Source organism: Microcaecilia unicolor, chromosome 11 (assembly GCF_901765095.1).
Source record: "Microcaecilia unicolor chromosome 11, aMicUni1.1, whole genome shotgun sequence".
Classification (NCBI taxonomy): domain Eukaryota; kingdom Metazoa; phylum Chordata; class Amphibia; order Gymnophiona; family Siphonopidae; genus Microcaecilia; species Microcaecilia unicolor.
The window spans coordinates 86,392,196-86,414,525 of record NC_044041.1 but is presented as its reverse complement, the minus strand read 5'-3'; the positions used below and the strand labels follow the sequence as shown (position 1 = coordinate 86,414,525).

The 22,330-nt window shown below is 45.1% G+C and overlaps 1 protein-coding gene across 2 annotated transcripts in view; it reads right to left on the bottom strand.

The window, feature by feature from the left end:
* Positions 1 to 6,705: 6,705 nt before the first annotated feature.
* The window catches only part of KDM4B (lysine demethylase 4B), a 378,825-nt gene continuing 363,200 nt past the window's right edge, over positions 6,706 to 22,330 (bottom strand). For both annotated transcript variants that reach the window (XM_030217503.1, XM_030217504.1), the window contains exons 20-22: positions 20,939 to 21,058; positions 19,966 to 20,058; positions 6,706 to 9,164 (exon numbers count right to left, since the gene is read on the bottom strand). In XM_030217503.1, coding sequence (XP_030073363.1) covers positions 8,988 to 9,164; positions 19,966 to 20,058; positions 20,939 to 21,058 — 390 coding nt within the window. In that variant the 3' untranslated portion in view covers positions 6,706 to 8,987. The remainder of the gene's footprint in view (positions 9,165 to 19,965; positions 20,059 to 20,938; positions 21,059 to 22,330) is intronic.

The following is a 22,330-nucleotide window of genomic DNA, read 5'->3' as shown; positions in this document are numbered from 1 at the left end:
ATGCGCATCAAAGTGAAAGTAAAAACCGCTTTGATGCGCATGAGAGAGCTCTCCAATGAGCTGCATTGTCTCTGGTGCGGCGAAAGGCGACTTTTTAAATTATACACTGGGGCATTGAACTCAATTCACGTACATCTGTGTTCCCCCCTCTTTGTCCCCTGAAGCAGGCGTTGTCCAGCGCCAAAACACGGCCTGTGTCGGGTCATTAATAAAGAACTTTTATTGTCCCAGTCTTGAAAGCCCAGTGTTGCTATTTCTGGGACATAAACCATAGAAGTCTGCCCGGCCCTATCCTTATGTTCCAACTGCTAGAGTTGTTGTTGAGGCTCACTTCAGCCTATTTGTCTTCTCATTTGCGGGAAACAGACCGTAAAAGTCTGTCGAGCATTGTCCTCATTTTCCAGCCACTAAAGTTGTTGTCTAAGCCCTTTCCAGACCATCCTAAACCAGATTGCCATATATAAGACACAGAGCATACAAGTCTGCCCAATATCGGCCCTAGTTCATCACAGCCAGAGTCACCGTCTAAGCATCACTCGACAAATCCACACACATGCTGTCATTTAAGTTTAGATTTTTATAACTTCTATTTTCTAATTAGAGATCCTCTGTGTACATCCCATGCCATTTTGAATTGTCACCATTTGTGTCTCTACCACCTCCTTAATAGAGACTTTCCGCATCTGTACTGTTAAAGCAAGGAGGAGGAGAAGACAGTACTTGGTAAGTCAGAGGCTGGTGCAAGTGCCACATGCAGTTTCACAGGAACCCCACAGGAATGGCTTCCATCCCTGCAGAGCTGCTTCAGTCCCCACAGGTTCTGCAGGATTCCCACAAACCCGGTTCCCATGAAAGTCTCTAGTGCATTTCTCTAGTTTGACCAGCAGGTGGTGCATGTTTTAAGCTGTCACAAAGAACTGACCTTAAGTTAACACAGATAAGGGAATGCCTGAGTGAGGTAACCAGCTTTTTTCAAATGTTGTTGTTGGAACTCAGAGGGAAGGGGGGCCTGGAACTCGGAGGGGAAGGGAGAGAGGGAGGGAGGCGCAGGGGTCTGGAACTCGGACAGGGGGGCATGGAACTCAGACAGGGGGGCATGGAACTCGGAGGGAGGGAGGGGGCCGAGCTGGACCTCTAAGGATAACCTTGCTAGCGCCCATTTCATTTCTGTCAGAAATGGGCATGTTTTACTGTAACTAGTGCATTCATAAATCACAGCTAACAAAGCACCAGAGAATACACACAGGAGTAAAACCATTCACATGTGCTGAGTGTGGTAAATGCTTCTGTCAGTAGACAGTCCTCACTATTCACAAAATGAATTATACAGGATTAAAACTGTTAGCATGTACTAAGTATGGTAAAAACGTCTGTTATAAGCACCGGAAGGGCAATGCACAAATGGGAAAGCTGATGGCCTCTCCAGAAAGGAAGAACCAGAACCACCCTGACACTGGACTATTGAGACCCGCAGTAGTCTGTAGAGGCCTCAGTCCGGGGTGTCTCTTTTCAGGAGGGTGTGCTTTAAGCCTGTAAAATAGCCTTTATTAAATTTTGAAGTGCATTTCTCTAGTTTGGTCAGCAGGTGGTGCATGTTATATATATATATATATATATATATATATATTTTTTTTTTTTTTTTTTTTTTTTTTTTTTGTTACATTTGTACCCTGCGCTTTCCCACTCATGGCAGGCTCAATGCAGCTTACATGGGGCAATGGCGGGTTAAGTGACTTGCCCAGAGTCACAAGGAGCTGCCCGGGCTCTGTTTGGCCCAGGAGCTTTTGTCATTTCAATTATAGTGGCATTTGAGAGAGAGAGAGAGAAGAAATCTTTGCTGAAGCCCTGTAAAAAAAAAAAAAAAGTTATATTTGATAACTGCTTAACAACTATATGCCTTGATCTCCCCAGTCACTTTCTAGGAAGTAAACAAATGTATATTTATTGTTATAATTGATCCATATTTCAGTTACCTGTTATTGTTTGTTGATTGCACTACTTTGTTCCACTGTTCAATTTTTTAAAGACAATAAACAATATTTAGTTTATTGCCTCTGTCTGGACTGATAGAATCCTGGGGGTTTGTGTGTTAAATCTGTGAGTGCTTTCTGGGAAGTGTGGGACCATTGAGAGTGTGGCCTCAGTAACCTAGAAATCACTGGGGATAATTTGAGAGCAGAAGACTCGCCCAGAGGCGGTTGTGACCCAGTTGGTGGGAGGAGGGTGCTAGTGTACAGCTCAAGCAGCAGGTGCAGGCGGACATGAGTTGTGCTGGGGATAGACCCTCTAAGTGGCTACGGGGTAACCCCAGGCAGGTGGCTAGGCGTTTTGTGACAATGGTGCAGGATATAAACTTGATAAAAATGCGTACATGGCAGGATGGGTGCTAACGAGATGGCCAAAGTGGATGTCATCTTCCCCTTTGCTGAAGATCTTGTACAACTTGCCAGTGAAAGCCAGGCTTTTAAGTTGCTGGTCTTGGCTTTTACGTAGTTGAGAATAAATAGGTTGGGGTACTTATGGTCCAGCCTACAGAAGTACATGCTTAGTCGAGGATCAACATCAAGTATCATATTTGGTGATCATCTTGTTTAAGAGATAAAGTGGGTGAGACTTAAACAACTCAGACCTTTCAGTAGTTATTTCTGAGTTATGGAATTAACTTCTGGAGGACAAGAGAAGCATTATAGAATATTCTGTAGGAAATTAAAACCGCAGATGGGGAGAAATCCATCTTTTGGTAGTTTTTGATGATTTTTCACATTGTGGTTAATGGAGTGAGGCGGTGGTAGAGGAAAGATGCAAATATTGTGTTTTTGTGGGTCTGTTTGTCATGTTTTAATGTTTTATAGAGCTGTATACTGCTTTGGACATTTTTGAAAAATAGGAAAGCAGGATATAAGTTTTTAAATAATGTGTTTTAGCACTAAAATGGATATGTGGTTTGTAGTCATTATAAATTAATTTTATCTACATGTAACACTGATGAGTGTAAAGATGATTTGGATTGGCAGTATATAAAACATGTGAAATAAATAAAATCCCTATGCTGGCTTATCTTGACTAGGGCTCCCGCTGGTGTGGAAAAAATCTGCCGACATCACTGTGCTCAAAGTAGATATGCTCAGCAGCAGCATCAAAAGCAAGTGCCCTCCAAGGTGAGTCAGTTCACTCTCACTCTGTTCTGAACTTTCTGACCAACCAGGTAGGCATACATCAGGTTAGACCAGTAGTTCTCAACCTTTTTCCAGTCGGGACACACCAAATAGATGATGCTCACATATGTAACACATTACACACATGACCTTTAGTCTGTCACAATATAACAGTTCTTATGAGTTAAATGCAAACATACTCTGCATCCACAAATCTCAACATCCCCTCCAATCCAACAACAGATGCAGAACAGAACATTTCACCATACAATAAATATTCTGATTCTCATGTCATTGGAGTAACAGCAACAAAAACCTGAAAAAAAAATCCAACTTAATACATATGTAGCAAATCTCCTATACTACAGCACCTCTGATTCCTGTGATTCAGCAGCAAGAACCCTATGAATTGGCAGCACTATCACAATATATATAATTTCTAGAAATGCCTATCTACCAGTGAAATACCTCACCTCAGACACACACACACAAACAAACAAACAAACAAACTGCTAGACCTTCAAATAGAGACTAAACCACCACAAATTACAAGTGTGGAAACAAAACAAGAAATAGAAATCCCAATAATGCACTCTGCATGCAGTGCAAAATTTGAAAACAAGACCTTGAAATACATTTCCTTCTATGCACTAAATGAAGTACAAATACAGAGATTCACATGTTCACAAAACACAATCTGGATCTTTCACCCAATCCCCACTGCCACTAGCAGCCTAGTGGAGGAGTAGCTTAATGGTTAGTGCATTAGGCTTTGATCCTCGTGAATTGGGTTCCATTCCCACTGCAGCTCCTGGTGACTCTTGGTAAGTCACTTACAACCTCCACTGCCCCAGGTACAAAATAAGGAGTCCTTTTACTAAGGTGTGCTGAAAATGGTTTGTGGTAGTGTAGGCGCAGGTTTTAGGCGCATGTCGATCAATTTTTCAGCGTGCTTGTAAACAAGGCCTTTTTATTATTTTTGCCAAAAATGGACGTGCGGCAAAATCAAATTTGGGGTCTGCGACTTTACCACCCGCCATTGACCTAGTGGTAAAGACTCAGGCGCCAACCGGTCGGTAATGACCTGTGTGAGTCTGAAAATAAAAATTATTTTTCAGACGCATATATCGGACATGCACCAAAAATGAAATTACCACAAGAGCCATGTTGTAGCTGGGCGGTAACTCCATTTTGGTGTGCATACACGCTTACACGGCTCAGTAAAAGGGCCCCCAAGTACCTGTATATAATATGTAAACCGCTTTGATTGTAACCACAGAAAGGCAGTACATCAAGTCTCATCTCCTTTCCTTTCCCTTAGAAATGATTAGTAGTAGTATTCACTAATAGTGGGGAGTGAACAATGCTGGGGCAGCACAGGCATCAGAAAAGACTGCAAGCAAGTGAAGCAGCCTTGCTTTGGGAGAAGCCTTGGAAGTGCAGATTTTTATTTTTTTATTTGCTGCACTTGTATCCCACATTTTCCCACCTATTTGCAGGCTCAATGTGGCTTACAAAATAATACAACAACTTATACACATTATAGGATAAGAATTTCAGACTATAGATACAGATGGGTACATAGAATATCATAGCAATCATATTAACGGATTAATAATTTTACAATTGTTACAAATAAAAGTTCTGCTTTTGTATCTAATACTATTTTCCTGCTGCAAATGGGTCTTCCCATGATTTCCATCTTAGGAAGATCACCAGCTAACTTCTGTTTTGGCTACACAGACAATCTCAGATCAGGAGGTATCCAAAATAGTCTATGCATTCAAAACCATAACTAGCCATTCTGGTGACCTTAGGCATGGAGTGGAGTAGTCGTCTAATGGTTAGTGCAGTAGCCTAAGAACCAGGGGACTGGGTTCAATTCCCACTGCAGCGCCTTGTGACTCTGAGCAAATCACTTAACTCTCAACTGCCCCAGGTACAAAATAAATACCTGTAAATAATATGTAAACCACTAAAGGTGGTACATCAAATTCTTTCCCTTAGTAAGGTGGAAATTGTGATATGTGGAGGATTCTTTTTTTCCCCCCATCTATTTATACCATCATCACCATACTGACCCCCTCTCTCCAACCATCCCCTCACTTCTCAAACTATTCCTCATCACTCACCCACTCTCACCCTCCCCCTCCCCAGGAGCCCCCTGACCCCCCCTCTGTGAACACTCTATTCCTTTTCCCTTTCTCCTGCTTTCCATTGACCAGTAGCCCTGTTCTCCCACATTCCCATTAGGCCCAGACTCTTCCATCCATCCCACTCTTGCACAGTCAGCTTACCTATGATACTGGTGTCAGTAGGCAGATGCTGCCCCCTTTTAAGGGGCCTGTATCCTAAACACTCAGAGATGTCTTTTCCTACCAATCTCTGGGCACCTGAGGTTTAGGCTTGCAGTTTTCAGCCCAATTCATACTATCAGGAGCATTATGAAGTGTAGTAAAGAACCCACAACACTGTGCTGTGCTCTGAAACATGGCCAGAGAGATGTAGAGGCAGATGCCAGAAGCTAAGGAGAGAGAAGGGGCCTGCCTGAGGAGAAAAGGAGAGGTGAAAGAAGTCATGCTGCTGGTGCAGCAGAAAGGCTGGTCAGGCAGTACAGCAGCAGTGAGTTTGGGTAAGGGATGTTAGCTACTCACCTCCTCCCCCTGGGGGTTGGGAATAAAAGCATTTGTATAATTTGATAAAAATCTGCAAGAAGGGAGGCAACAGTGTAATAAATGAAGCCTCTTATCTGTTTTCGGGATCTGGGGGAACATATAGAGGACCACAAAAAAGGCAGTGCTGCAAACAGGTGTTTTTCTCCTTTGTAGCTGATTTTCTCCTACAGCTTTCTTCTTCTGGGCACTGAGCAGGCTGGGTCATCTGACAGAGCTCTGCTCCTGTAACCTGTGTGCCCCTGACCCACATTTATCTCCCTCTCTTCAGCAGCTTACTGGGAATATTCTGATAGTTGGCTTTTGTTCTGGACAAGGCACTATAATAGCTTGCTTTGCTGTTCCCACCCCACTGCATTCTGCATACTGTTCCCCGCTTGATGAATGTACAGTATTTATGTTTCACATGCTTCTGGCAAAAGAGAAGAGCAGCCACCTGATGGTCTTGCGACACCCTAGTTGTGAACCACTGGGTTACACCATATGACACTGTCTGAGAAGGACATTCTCACCTGTTAAGCACTCACCTTTTTTTCTATTTCATTTGTCTCCAAGAGCTCCAAATGGGATTTCTTCACAAAGACAAAATTTTGCATTCTTATCTAAAATCCTCACTGATCCATGTTTACTAGTAAGTTAAACATTTTTTGGGAACACTAGGATCAACACTGATGACTGAAAAAGAACAAGCTTCTCTAAATAAAAGAAAGTGAACCAGACCTGGAAGCTTAATCAAAAACACTGCAATTCAGCAGTGTTCACAGCCTTTAATTCATGATGAACCCAGAGGCAGAAAAATATGTGAAAAAACAAAAAACCATCACATCCTGAATCTAACAGGGAAAAAGTAAATTAAAAAAAATATATAGCACATAAGACACGCTTACAAATGTATTTAATTGTAAAAATGTACATTTCCCCAGTTCCTTTTCAGACAGTTCTCGGCAAACAGAGGCCTTCACAGGATCGATGGTCTCTGCTGTATCTACTATCGTCAACCCATTACAAGGTAAAGAGAATGGGACTGTGGACAGGCTGTCCCATTTTTTTTCCTGACTGACATATCACAGAACTCACCAACTTGAATAGGGATTAAGAGAATACATGGAGAATTATTTTACAATATAAATAGCATTTAAAATGGCACTACATATAACAGAGCTACATCAATCCTGAGGACTGTTTAACATGCAGAGGAGGCCCCCTCCTCCTCCTCCCACAAAGGAAAAAAAAATTCACAATTCTCTTTCCTCCCCTAACACCCTTATTAGAGCTTGGCCCCAAAGCCAAACCACACCCCACCGCCAAACAAAAATATCATCTGCTTTTTGATTAAATTCTCTGCCTTTAAATATTTCTCTGTGTCCCAAAGACCTCGGCAATGTTTTATTTTATCTGTTTTTATATACAGGTGTAAATCATCTTTTAAATGATATTTTGTGCCCACCAGCACCAGACTGACACTACTGAATAATCTCCACAGATACACATATAGTCAGATCCTGAGAGAGCTTTTCAGCTTTGCTCACATTGGTTTCTCATAATGAGATGCTTATGTTTATATATAAATTTTAACTATCTGGAGGTCAGCTTTAGAATCTCTGCCCATTTTATAGTCAATTTACCTTATTTTGTTAAGTAAAAAATTGTACAATGCTGTTTTTTTTGCAGATAAATTCACAGTACAAGTTGATATTCATTAAAAAAAAAAAAAAAACTCCAACCAAACTAAGAAATCATGAAATGTGAAACCGTTTTCACCCCCCTCCCCCCAGCTCAAATTTCAAACAGTGCTAGAACTGGCACCTCTTTGGGAACAATAACCTCAAGATCAAGACTCCCACCTCACTCTGCTGCAAGGTCCCCTGCACAAGATGGGAAAGTCAATATTTACTCCATCTCTTTAATAAGACCACGAGTCATTTTGTTGGCACTAAAATTTCATTTTTAGAGAAAGCTTGTGGGACAAACCCAAGCAGAATGGAAAGTACTACATGAAATTCAGCATGGAGTAAGAATGAAATCATGGTATCAAAGAGTAGTCTGCCAGTTGCAACAATGTTACTCCCCGAACTATCCTGTCCCATAAGACAAAGATGCTGGTTTGGAGGCATGAGCATGTGTGTATAAGGACACACTTTCTATATGCAGAACCTGGGCTTGGGGAGTGTGCAAATGCATGCATGTGTGCAAAAGCACTACCACTGTGAGCTAGTTCAGCCATCCAAATCCACAAGCTGTACCAGAAAATTGCACCTGCCCCCCTCCTCCCCAACTCATTCCTGCACAGATATTGCACCAATCAGCACCTTTTATTTAGGTTACAGGAGTTTCTGGTGCTTCCAGTCCACTGATGCAGGAGGGCTTTTCAAGATAAAAAGAATATTGTATTTTGTTATTAGAAAATCTAACAAAACTAATCTTTTTTTCTCTCCATGCCATTTACAAACAGAAAAATTAAAATACAACGCCCCTTCCCCCTTAAAAAAAAAACCCCAAAACAACAACAACAAAAAAAAACCCACACACACACGCACACAAAAATACCAGATGTCTCTCTTGATTTCCATGCGGCTCCATCACTGTTGTGAGGATGGGGGTTGGGAACCTTTAACTTAAGCAATAAAACTACAAAAGTGTTTTGTATTTTCGTCCTTTTCTAATGCTCATTTATAGAAAAAATGTCACAAATATGCTGTATGTACAGAACTTGAGATCCCAAAGGCGGCTTCAGTAGTTAATGAAATAGCACCTTTAATGAGAAGAGTGCATTCTCTTTGAAGAGAAAGAATGCACTGGGTTTTCAAAGCTGCAAGTGTTCAGATCCTTGTTGAAATCTTGTTTGATTTTTCCTTTTACAAATATCTACATGTATATGTTTAACCCTTTCCAAGCCTTTGGGAGACCAATCTGAGCCTCCTAGATTCAGACTCACTAGACGTGCCATTGACAAGAAATCTCCTGTCACTCTGTCGAATCTGTCATCAATGTGTCCAGCTGCATGGAGGTGGTCACAGAGGAATGCAACTGGATAAAGATTCTCTGAAAGATGGGCTACTGTCCTTTGTATGAGTTACAGGATTCACAATCAGAATGAAAAGGGTTAAAATCAATTACACACACCAAAAAAAAAAAGAAAAAAAATGCTTGTTCTTCCTCTTTAAAACATGTTGCTTTGGGATCTTGGCTGGCATTGTGTTTGCCGTAGAGCCTCCATCAAGGAAAAGTAATTTGCATTCTGTCCATATCCCTCAGGATTTGACACCCGTGGACGCTTGGCTATCTTCGCCTCAGCACCTGAGAATATATCTTCCTGGGGGGCCCCAGTGCTGAGTGACTATAGGAGACAAGAAAGCAGAAACTATTAGAATGGGAGGGCAGATAATGGGCAAACATGGATTACATGATTCATGCAACAGTGAATGGGTGCTTTGCAGCCTAATTTCTCAGGAAAAAAAGGTGGAGAACTACAGACATTCTCTCTCCAAGTGAAATGAACACAGGCCCTTGGCATCAGGCTATATAGGCTGATCAGCAAAGACCTGTGCAGTTACACCAGGTTCACATGTTCTCCATTCTTTGTAAACTCTCCCAATACTCTGATTCTGTTTCTGACATCCTATGCCATCTCTGCCAGTTCCTCTATTGAATTTACAGCCATGCTCTTCTCTGGTGTGACACAGTATGGCATTTCTTATGTCCTCCCCCCCAAAAAAAAACAAAAACAAAAAAACAAAACAGCTTTTGACTCATCATGGATGTCTTGCTCTTCCAGGCTTCCTTGGAATGGCCCTGTGATTTCCACCCAGAACATCCCTAACAAAAGCTTTTCACAGAAATCTAAGACAGTTCCTTAAATGTGCTTTAGAATTTGAGATCATGTAGTCTTGGACAAAATGACAGCAATTAACTGTGTCCAGACTCCAGTCATAAAACCTGACAAATTTATTCCAATGGTGTAAGTCTGTTAGAAGCTGGCTAAATCAATTCCCCTGATTAGAGTTTTTGAAGAGTGAGCAATGAAAATGTTCACTGAAATTATTATGTGCTTGAAGGATGGAAGAAAAGCAACCTCAGGAACGCCATCCTACTAGAAGTTAAGAGGCAGCCTAGGGAAGACTTAGACCACTGAAAGTTATCCAACCCTCACTATGATTAGCTGACGTTTGTACATTGCTACTATATATCTGTATTCCACAAAAACAGTGAAAGTAGGTGACAACACTGCAAATGTATGTTCTGAGCATTCACTGAATACAGGCTACTTTTCCTGCTGTATGTTCTTCTTCCATTCGACTTCAGCATCATTACACACTAATTAGGTTTAGGTTTAGCAGAACTTGATATACCGCTTGAAAAAGGTCCATTATTCTAACTTTCAATTTGTTTTGTCTTCCTTTCTTCATATTATATGTCATCTTTAATAATCTATAAATTATTATTACTGCAGTTATTATTTTGCTTGCTATAAACTGCTTTCGGTTGAACTTTGTTAAAGAAAAGCCGTCTGCAACATAACATTGTTTGAGCAATTACTGCCGAAGGGCCGACTTTCTTCCTAGGTCCCATTCTTACATCTTATAATGGGCAATGATCACGCATACAGTGCATGAATTTAAGAGGTCACTGCCAACAGGCTGGTGATCACCCTAACTGTGACCTCTATATGTCTTCATGGTATGCCATCACATTCAGTATCTAAAAACACTGTTCAGATTGGCTTTCTTCTGTTTCCCTTCTTCCTTATGTTTGATTAAAAAAAAAAAAAAAGCACTCTCATATCTGCATGCCTCATGCACTTTCCCTGAGTATATCCTGTTCTTTCTTCATTTACTGCTTCTGCTGTGTATAGATTTTTGTTTACCTTTTCCTATAACAATGCCCTTCTGCCCTGGCTGTAAAAACAGAGCATTTTCTCACTATCATTCTCTTATGGGCTCTGTATACACAGGTTCAATATTTTCCTCCTTCTCCCTTCCTAGCGTTCAAAATCATTCTTTAAGAGCTGGGTTCCTCCCCATGCCCCCTTTTCTTCTTAACAATGATTGAACATAGTACCAATGCATTCCCCAGCGCATTTGCTGCTTTCTCACTTGTGCCTGCCAAGTTTGAACATAAAGGATGCTAACAGATCATCTGCTCCAGCAATGTCCTGAGAGAGGGGGCATGGTTTCTGCTGGCTTTCCTCATCTATTCTTTAGCATTTAAAGTGTGTCCTGGGCCTAAGCTCTCAGATACATTTTATTTTAAAGAGCTGCTAACAATAACTCTGTAGAGAGATCTGTTTTAAATTTGGCAAGAAGCAGCCCTGCACTGTCATGTTTTAATGAAGGTTTGTCCAACCTACGACCCTTGGGTCAAAATCTGGCCCTCGTAAGCTTGGCAACTCTTGTTATGCTTACAGCAGAACTCCTGCTTTCCCACCATGACTCGGTTTCAAGTCTTGCGAGACCAACCTTAACTTCCAGCACCAAATGGCCCAAGCCTGCCGAGAGCTCTATCATGGTGCAGAAGCGGGAAATCAAACCAGTAGAGAATCCACAAACGTGGAGAACTCAACGAAGTCCCACGGATAGTCACAATACAACAAAGCAGTGGGTAAAAAACCAGGAGTCCCAGAGTGAAGATGAACCAAACTTTATTAATCAGTATATTGACTCGACACAACGTTAGACTCCCGACTCCTGGTTTTTTACCCACTGCTTTGTTGCAGAAGTGGGAATCCCACTGTTTCTTCTGTAGGTGAAGCCAGGTGAGGGAAAAGAGACTGGGTGACGACTGGAGGAGGGATGTACATCAAAGACAGAGAGAGACTGGGTGAAGGCTGGGGGGGGGGGGGGGGGAGATGAGAGAGAGAGATGAGATGGAGGCTGAGAAGAGGACAATGCACCATTGTATTTTGCCATTATTTGATGATACATGCAGCAAAATACAACGGTGCATATTGTGGCCCTCCAAATGTTAGAAAATATAAAATATGGCCCCTGACAGAAAAAGGTTGGACAAGCCTGTTTTAATTCCTGGTTTCTTCTTGTCTCAATGTAAACATTAACAAGGACTGAAGGTCAACACATTACTTTTTTTACTCCCCCTCCATCCAATACTACTTTAAAGATAAATTTGTTGCAGAATTTAGTACGGTTTATACCATCAATATTACATTAATATCTTCCCCTCTTCCTTGTTATGCGGCATGCCTTGTTGTGTTCAAACTGAATGTTTATAGTTCTGGATAATCTATTTAAATAATAAGAAAATAAAGGGGAAATTTAGACTTATCTGTTAATTTCCTTTCCTTCAGTCCTGCCAGACTAATTCAGGCAAGTGGAAAATAAAGAGAAGTGACATGCTGTAGGAAGTTATAGCAGTTCAGCCTGTCAGGCCAGTGCATGTGGTCTGGCCTTGGAGCAGGCAGGCATCAGCTTGGCAAGTACACTCAACATCTTCAAAAAAGACACCGTATCAGAGACAGAACACTTAACTGGGAAAATAAACTATCATCAGCATAAAGTCGATATTGAACACCCAGACTAGAGAGAACACCACAGATTTGACCAAATAGATATTAAACAGTATAGCCAAGAAAGCTGACACTTGCAGCACACCCATAGTAATAGGAATCCGACTGAGTTTTCCTCACCTAAACAAACAAGAAAATAATGCTCTGAGAGAAACTAACAAAACTACTCTAAAACTGTATGCTGAATCCCCAATAAATATAACCTCCTTAGTAAAATTTCATGGTGAATTGTATCAAAAGCTGCAGAAATATCCAAGAAAATCATTAAATATTCCTCACCTCAATCAAATCCAGCAAGAATCAAATCAAATTCAGACACAAGTTTCAGTAGAATGTTTAGATCTAAAACCATATTGACATAAATCAAGCAATCATTCATAAGTAATGCCACACTGGGAAAAGACCAAGGGTCCATCGAGCCTAGCATCCTGTCCACGATAGCGGACAATCCAGGCCAAGGGTACCTGGCGAGCTTCCCAAACGTACACACATTCTATACATGTTATTCCTGGAATTGTGGATTTTTCCCAAGTCCATTTAGCAGTGGTTTATGGACTTGTCCTTTAGGAAACCGTCTACCCCTTTTTAAACTCTGCAAAGCTAACCGCCTTCACCACGTTCTCCGGCAACGAATTCCAGAGTTTAATTACGCGTTGGGTGAAGAAATATTTTCTCTGATTTGTTTTAAATTTACTACGGTAAAATTATGTATAATCATACCTGATAATTTTCTTTCCATTAATCATAGCTGATCAATCCATAGACTGGTGGGTTGTGTCCATCTACCAGCAGGTGGAGATAGAGAGCAAACTTTTGCCTCCCTATATGTGGTCATGTGCTGCCGGAAACTCCTCAGTATGTCGATATCAAAGCTCCATCCGCAGGACTCAGCACTTAGAGAATTACACCCACGAAGGGACACTCTGCCCAGCTCACCACCGCCGAAACGGGGGAGGGGAATTAACCCAGCTCATCCCCACACAAGTGGGGGAGGGGAATCCGTCCAGCTCATCCCCGCGGAGCGGGGGAGGGACACCACACCCGCCGATGCGGGGGGATCTGGCTTATCCTGCAACCGCAACCGCGGGAGGAGCTGACTGACCCTAACACCGCCGAAGCGGGAGGGGTACAAAGCTGCCCTACAGCCGCACGAAGCGGGAGGGAGTGCCGGCAGAATTTATGTCTCAATCCAGCCCCGTAAAACGGAGGGGAGAGGAATGCAGCAGCTCACTGTAACACAAACTCGTCTCAACTCTTGAAGAATCCAAGTGAAAGAAGAACTTGAACACAAAGTCCTCCTGAAGTAACTGAAGGCTAAACTTGAACCTAAAATTCAACCAGAATATAAACAGTACAGATATCTGGGAGGGGCTATGGATTGATCAGCTATGATTAATGGAAAGAAAATTATCAGGTATGATTATACATAATTTTACCTTCCATATCATCAAGCTGATCAATCCATAGACTGGTGGGATGTACCGAAGCAGTACTCACCCAGGGCGGGACATAGAAATCCCTGACCTCAATACTGAAGCTCCAAACCGGGCCTCCGCCCGTGCAGCCACAGTCAAACGGTAATGCTTGGAGAATGTATGAGCCGAAGCCCACGTTGCCGCCTTGCATATCTCTTCCAAGGAGACGGATCCGGCCTCTGCCATCGAGGCCGCCTGAGCTCTCGTGGAGTGAGCCTTCAGCTGGATAGGCGGCACCTTCCCCGCGGCCACATAAGCCGCTGCAATGGCTTCCTTGACCCATCTTGCCACTGTAGGCTTAGCAGCCTGCAGACCCTTACGAGGACCTGCAAACAGGACAAACAGATGATCCGATTTCCGGAAATCATTGGTCACTTCCAAGTATCTGATGATGACTCGTCTCACATCCAGATATTCAAGAGCGGAGTACTCCTCTGGGTAGTCCTCCCTACGAAAGGAAGGGAGACAGAGCTGCTGATTCACATGGAAGCGAGAACCAATCTTGGGCAGGAAGGCAGGCACTGTGCGAATAGTCACTCCTGCCTCAGTGAACTGCAGAAAAGGCTCTCGACATGAGAGCGCCTGGAGCTCGGAAACTCTTCTGGCTGAAGTGATAGCCACCAAAAAGACTGCTTTCAACGTCAGGTCTTTCAGAGATGCCCTCGACAAGGGTTCCAAAGGCGGCTTCTGCAATGCTCTTAGCACCAGGTTGAGATTCCACGCAGGCACCACTGAGTGCAGAGGAGGGCGCAGGTGATTAACTCCCTTGAGAAAGCGCACCACATCTGGCTGCGAAGCCAGGGAAGCACCCTTCAGGCGGCCCCTGAAGCAAGCCAGAGCCGCTACCTGGACTTTAAGGGAACTGAGCGACAGGCCTTTCTCCAGACCTTCTTGCAGGACCGCCAACACTGAAGAAATTGGAGCAGTGAAGGGAGAAAGTGAGCCTGCTTCACACCATGCTGCAAAGATACGCCAAACCCTGGCGTAAGCAGTAGAAGTAGAGCGCTTCCTCGCTCTCAGCATAGTGGCGATGACCTTGTCTGAGAAGCCCTTCTTCCTCAGACGCTGCCGCTCAATAGCCAGGCCGTAAGACCAAAGGGAGAGGGATCCTCCATCACCACGGGACCCTGATGTAACAGGCCCTGCTCCACTGACAGCCGCAGAGGATCGTCGACTGAGAGCCTGAACAAGTCCGCATACCAGGGACGTCTGGGCCAATCCGGACCCACCAGGATTACCCTGCCGGGATGCTTTGCCACCCGGTCTAGCACCCTGCCCAACATGGGCCAGGGCGGGAACACATAGAGGAGCTCTTGTGTCGGCCACTGTTGGAGAAGAGCATCTACTCCCAGGATCGAGGGTCCCGTCCTCTGCTGAAAAAGCGCGGCACTTGGCCATTGGCCGATGACGCCATCAGATCTAGGCTCGGCTGGCCCCAGCGCTTCGTGATGTCCAAGAACGCCTGAGCAGATAGTTGCCACTCTCCGGGCTCCAAGGTATGGCGACTGAGAAAGTCCGCCTTGACATTCATGACTCCGGCAATGTGGGCCGCTGAAAGCTGCTCCAGGTTCGCTTCCGCCCACTGGCAAAGACACATAGCCTCCTGGCTAGAGGGGCGCTCTTGGTACCTCCCTGGCGGTTGATATAGGCCACAGCCGTGGCATTGTCCGACAGGACCCGTACAGGCTTCAACACCAGTACCGGGATGAACTCCAATAACACCAACCGAATGGCTCTGAGTTCCAGGAGGTTGATAGACCACTTGCCTCTGCAGGAGACTAGAGCCCCTGCGCTGTCCTTCCCAAGCAGTGGGCTCCCCAGCCCATCAAAGAGGCGTCTGTCGTGACGACAATCCACTCCGGGGTCACCAGAGGCAATCCTGCAGACAACTTGTCTGTCTGCGTCCACCAGCTCAGCGCCTTGCGCACTGCTGGGTCCACGGGAAGGCGCACAGCATAATCCTCCGACATCGGAGTCCAGCGCAGCAGCAGAGATAACTGTAGTGGTCTCATATGAGCCCTGGCCCAGAGCACTACTTCCATCGTGGCCGTCATAGAGCCCAACAGCTGCACGTAGTCCCAAGCCCGAATAGGAGAGGCTACTAGGAACTAGTCCACCTGAGCCTGAAGCTTGACAATCCGATTGTCTGGCAGGAACACTCTGCCCACTTGGGTGTCGAATCGAACTCCCAGATACACCAGGGACTGAGTCGGGCGCAGCTGGCTCTTCTTCCAGTTGATGATCCATCCCAGGGAGCTCAAAAGAGCAACTACCCGGTCCATAGCTTTGCCGCACTCTGCATAAGAGGGGGCTCGGATCAACCAGTCATCCAGATAAGGATGGACTTGTACTCCTTCCTTTAGCAGGAAGGCCGCTATGACCCCCATTACTTTGGAAAAGGTCCGCGGAGCAGTAGCCAACCCGAAAGGGAGGGCTCTGAACTGGAAGTGTCGTCTCAGGACTGTAAAACGCAGAAAGCGTTGGAGAGGAGGCCAGATGGGAATATGCAGGTACGCTTCCTTGATGTCCAAGGAAGCCAAGAACTCTCCTGCCTTCACTGCCGCTATAACAGAGCGGAGAGTCTCCATGCGAAAGTGCCTCACTTTCCAGGCCCGATTGACCCCTTTGAGGTCGAGGATAGGCCGGACAGAACCTCCTTTCTTTGGAACCACAAAGTAAATGGAGTAACGTCCCTTGCCAAACTGATTTTTTGGCACCGGAACGACCGCACCCAGGCGGATCAGGTTGTCCAAGGTCTGCTGCACTACCACAGCTTGACCGGAGACTTGCAGGGAGAGAGTACAAACCCGTCTCTTAAGGGTTGGCAGAACTCTAGCTTGTAGCCGTCTCTGATGACTTCCAGCACCCACGCGTCTGAAGTTATAGTGGTCCACTCGCCCAGAAACGAGGACAGCCGTCCTCCAATCTGCACTGGGGCGTGGACCAAGGCCCCGTCATTGGGTATGAGACCCTGGGGGAGGACCGGAGGGAGCACCTCCGGGACGGCGGTCTCTGCGAAAGGAATGCTGCTTGGGGGAGAAATTCCTCTTGAAGGAAGAGGCGGCAGAGGAACCCGACTTGCCCGGGCGGTACCGATGGGCTTCCTGCAACCGTCCTCTGGAGGTATCGGGACGAGTACTAACCCGAGCCCTGACCTCTGGTAATTTCTTGCCCTTAGACGTGCCGAGATCGGTCACGATTTTGTCCAGCTCGACCCCAAAGAGCAGCTTGCCTTTAAAAGGCAATCTAGCCAGGCGGGATTTAGAGGCGTGGTCAGCAGACCAATGTTTCAGCCAAAGCCACCGCCGCGCAGAGACTGTCTGAGCCATGCCTTTAGATGAGGCTCTCCAGACATCATACAGCAAGTCTGCCAAATAGGCTAAGCCCGATTCCAGGGCCGGCCAATCAGCCCTCAAGGAATGATCTGAGGGGGAAGCCCGCTGCACCATAGTCCGGCACGCCCTGGCCACATAGGAGCCGCAAACTGAGGCCTGCAAACTTAAAGCAGCTGCCTCAAAGGACGACCTTAAGGCCGCCTCCAATCTTCTGTCTTGGGCGTCCTTTAGGGCCGTGCCACCTTCCACCGGCAACGCCGTTTTCTTAGTCACCGCAGTGATTAAAGAATCCACGGTAGGCCACAGATAGGCCTCACGTTCACTCACAGCCAAAGGATAGAGGCGGGACATAGCCCTAGCCACTTTAAGGCTCGTTTCCGGGACATCCCATTGAGCCGCAATTAAGGTGTGCATGGCATCATGCACGTGGAAGGTTCTAGGCGGGCGCTTCGTCCCCAGCATAATGGCAGAGCCAACAGGGGCTGAGGGAGAGACGTCCTCCGGAGAGGAAATCTTCAAAGTGTCCATGGCCTGTAACAACAGGTTGGGCAAATCCTCTGGGCTAAAAAGCCGCGCTGCAGAGGGGTCATCCGCTCCATCCGAGCGGGGATCTATCTCCTCCAAGGAATCCGCAAAGGATCGTTGGGAGACCTCAGACACGCTGCCCTCATCTACATCGGAGGAGACAAAAGTCCTCCAAGGCCTGGAAATCAACCCGAGGGCGTTTACCTCTGGGAACCTCAACCTCTTTATCAGAAGAGGGAGCAGGGGCAGCGTTTGCATGAGGAAAGCCTGATGCAGCAGCAAAACAAACTCGGGGGAGAAACCCCCCAGACTGTGCACTTCCGCAGCCTGGGCAACAGCCCTAGACGCACTCTCAACCGGCGCTCGCAATAGCGGGGGAGAGACATGCTGCGCATCCAAAATGGCGTCCGGCGCGAAACTCCGTGAAGGAGCTGCGCGGGAAGAACGGCGCTTAACTTTAGCCGCTTTTGTGCCGTCGCCCAAATTAAGGGCGTTCATGGCATTAATGTCTCCAACCTCAAGGGCGGCCCCGAAGAAGCCGTCCGAGCCGCGTGGCCGGCCAAGATGGCGGAGGCGAGGAGCGGGGGATGGGCGTTTATGGCGGGAAAAAACCGCCACGCCGGAGGAACGACCGGAACATTCATCGGTCACTAAACTATCACCCATCAAGGGCGAATCAGGTTGTAAAACCCCCGCATCCCCTCTAGAAGCGCTCCAGCGATCCGGGGAGCGACCCTTTGCGCCCTCGCCCTCCGACGCCATTGCCACGAGGAGAAGAATCGGGGAACCCCCTGCCCGCTATAAAAAGGTAAAATTACCTGCTTGCCGCTCCGAGCTGTAACGAACTGGTGTCCCAGTGAGTAGCTGCAATGAACGTTTAAAGAAACGTCGAATTAAACGCCTTTAAAGACGTTTAAAAATTTTTTTTTTTTTTAAACGGAGCCAGCGGGAGGGGGGAGAAAAGGAGGGACCTGGCACCACCAGGTTTGCACTTGCTCAAAAGAGCCCTCAACCCCAGGCACTCAACAAAACCTAAGGATTAGGCTTGGAGGCCTAGCCAGAGCTGCTGCTGTGTGTGACCACCACCTGCTGAGATAGAGAACATACTGAGGAGTTTCCGGCAGCACATGACCACATATAGGGAGGCAAAAGTTTGCTCTCTATCTCCACCTGCTGGTAGATGGACACAACCCACCAGTCTATGGATTGATCAGCTTGATGATATGGAAACTGTAGTTTCATCGCATGCCCCCTAGTCCTAGTATTTTTGGAAAGCGTGAACAGATGCTTCACATCCACCTGTTCCACTCCACTCCTATTCAGTTCAAGGAAATTGGGCAATTGATCCAAAACAAGCCTTTCCAAAATTTTTGCCAAGAACTTCAGCGCTGAGATAGGACAATAGTTCACAACTTATTTAGGATCAAGTGCACCACCCTTCAGCAAAGGACGAACAGAAGCCTTTTTCCAAGTCCCAGGGACAATCCCCTCAAATAGTTCACGATGGTAGTTAGAGAGCAACAAGTCGGTACTCAAAGAAATAATAATTGCCAGCGAACAATTATCCAGGGAACATCAAGAAGGATTCAACTTACTCATCACAGACTTTACCCACTCCTTAGAAATTGTAGAGAAGTCCAACCACTTATTCATCACACCATCAAACTGCTCAGAAGGCAAAAGTAAATTATTAAAAGAACTTGCAATATCCTGTACTGAAAGAAATCAGCAAAATCCTGACCTGCCATGACTTACCTGCAGGTTGTCACCTCTATTTCCCATTCATCTGGACTAGTATGGAATTGACAATAAGGAAAATGCTTTTATATGTTTCCCAGGTAACTGAAGTCAGTACCCTGAACACAATAGCAGGAGAGCCTTGTGTGAATGGCAGAGATATTTCAATGATGCTTTTAGTCTTCTCTGTACCATTTTCCATATATATATATATATATATATATATATATACATATACATACACACACACTGTACAGGTAATATATATATATATACTGTACAGGTAATAGATTCACAGGTCAGCCAAACTCACCTCTGAGACTTTCCTCCCTAGCCACCCAATAGTCTTGTGACTGTAGGTGCTATATATATAACCTTCTCTCCCTCCTGTGGCTCAGAGTGCACCATCTCCCCAACATACCTATCATTCTCCAAAGTCTCAAATGTATAAGTTTAGGAAAGGGATGTTGTGGGGAAACTGGAATGTATGCAGTGAGAAAATGCATGAAGAATTCTGTATCTATAATGAACAAAAAATGTGCCTACCAGTCGAGATTTCACTCTTTTGGGAAGCTGCTCCTTCAATGTATAGATATCACTTCGTTTTACCATTAGCTGAAAGCCATTCTCAAACTCCACCTGTACATTAAGAAAACCAGTCATCATCAGCTATTGACTCCTTTTGGTCTCGGGGATTTCTCGTTCACTAGACAAAAACTTGAGCAAGACCAAAGGGTTACCCCCTGAAATGAAATTGCCCACTTTCTGTATGGGAAAGCTCTTGTGGACACCAAAATGGGAGTGAAACATTTTTTCTTTTTTCATTTCAGTGTTTCAGGCACATTAGTCTGCCAAGAAGCCATCATGCAAGTGGCTGCTCCCCTTATTTGTTTGCAACTTGGTACATACATACAGTACTACTACTACTCATTTCTATAGCGCTACTAGACTTATGCAGCTCTATATACATTATATGCAGGTACTTTCTCTATCCATAGAGGGCTCACAATCTAAGTTTTTGTACCTGGGGCAATGGAGGATTAAGTGATTTGTCCAAGGTCAAAAAAGCTGCAGTGAGAATCAAACCCAGGTTACCAGGATCAAAGCCTGCTACACTAACCATTAGACTACTCCGCCAGGGAATTATCTCTACAGTCATAAAATTCCAGTCATAACAATACATGTTTTGTATGTGTCAATCAGCTAAATGGAATTAGATATATAAAAAAAATGAAAAACAAAAAAACAAACAAAGGAAGACCCCATACAACCTGCTCTATAAAAACTGTACATTATATTCTAAACATAAGGATATCAGCAAAATTTATGCAACAGAAATAGAAGAGGGTAGCTTACTCAGGGAATTGGCATATGAAAATCTGTGCAGGGAAAAGAACTAGGTGAAGGCAGGATGGGAGGAGACTAGGAATATGAAAAACCAGAAATAAGTTAAGGAAATGAGAGGTCAAATACTGGTCAAACCACAAGAGACATGCGATAGTCCAAACTTCTTCCTTACCTGATAGACATGACTAATCTGGGCTGCAATAAATTTGGCTTTATAGAGATTTCCATCAGCCCATCGGAGCTGCACAAGCTCTCCCTCTGATGGCGGTCCATGCTTTACACAGTCTCGACTCTTAAATACAAAAATGAGCCTATGAAAACTTATCAGACTGAATAGGTAACTTACATTCAGGCAACTGCCCTGCACAGAATTTAAACCCCAATCCCTCTGTGGCCATGTCAATGGCATGGCTACAGCAACATCGACTTGTATTAAATATCAATAAGACTACAGCTTGCTGGATCACAGGCAATACCACATGCCCAGCTATGATAAACCCATACAACTGGTGAATAGCTTTAAATACTTAGGGGTGGTGTTGGATTTGGATCTCTCTTTTGAGGAGCAGATATTAATTTCCAAAGAGGCGTTTCACCTGTTGTGACAGTTACGATCAATTAAGGGTTACTTAGATGAAACAGTGCTGCAGACCTTATTACATGCCTTATTCACCTCTAAGCTGGATTATGGCAACATAATATACTTGGGTCTGTCAAACTTCCATTTTAGACGACTGCAAACGTTACAAAACACTGCAATTAGGCTTTTAGGGAATGCCAGATTTTTTCATTATGTGACACCTTTGTTTCTTAACTATCATTGGCTGCCTATCCTCTTCAGAAGTAAATTTAAGATCCTTTGCCTAGCGCATAAGTCACTTTGAGAGCAACAAATTTAAGTAGGTGGACAATTTTATAAACACCTGCTAAATATGTTAGGTCAATATAGGATTTTAGAATGTTTACAACCCCTCTGGCAAAGACTCAATGGAAAATCATGAGGGATAAGGCTTTCTTTTGGCCAGTGCCGTAGCGAGGGCTAATGGCACCCGGGGCGGGTCGCCGCTGCGCACCCCCCCCCCCCCGAGTGCAGCACAGCGCACCCCCCCTGGATTGCATTCTTACCTGTGGGAGGGCCGATCCACCCCGAGTGCACATCACTCGGAGCTGCATCGGCCCCGCTGGTTCCCTGCTCTCTCTGCCCCGGAACAGGAAGTAACCTGTTCCGGGGCAGAGGGAGCAGGGAACCAGCGGGGCCGGCACCTCCCAAGTGCGTGCACCCAGGGCGGACCGCCCCTCCCCCCTTCCTACGCCACTGCTTTTGGCAGATACCAGCACTTTGGATTAGCTTACCAAGGGAATTTCGTGGGGAGGTGAGCTATAAGAAATGTAAGACCCTCTTGGAAACTTTTTTTTTAAAGAAGGCTTTCAATCTGTAACCTGGGGAGCAAGAAGGCTGGACTCCATTAGCATATCCTCATTGCAGTTATTAATTGCTTATTACCATGCCTTTATTTTATTGATTGACTATGTGAAAGAATAACTGTGGTTATATTACTGATTT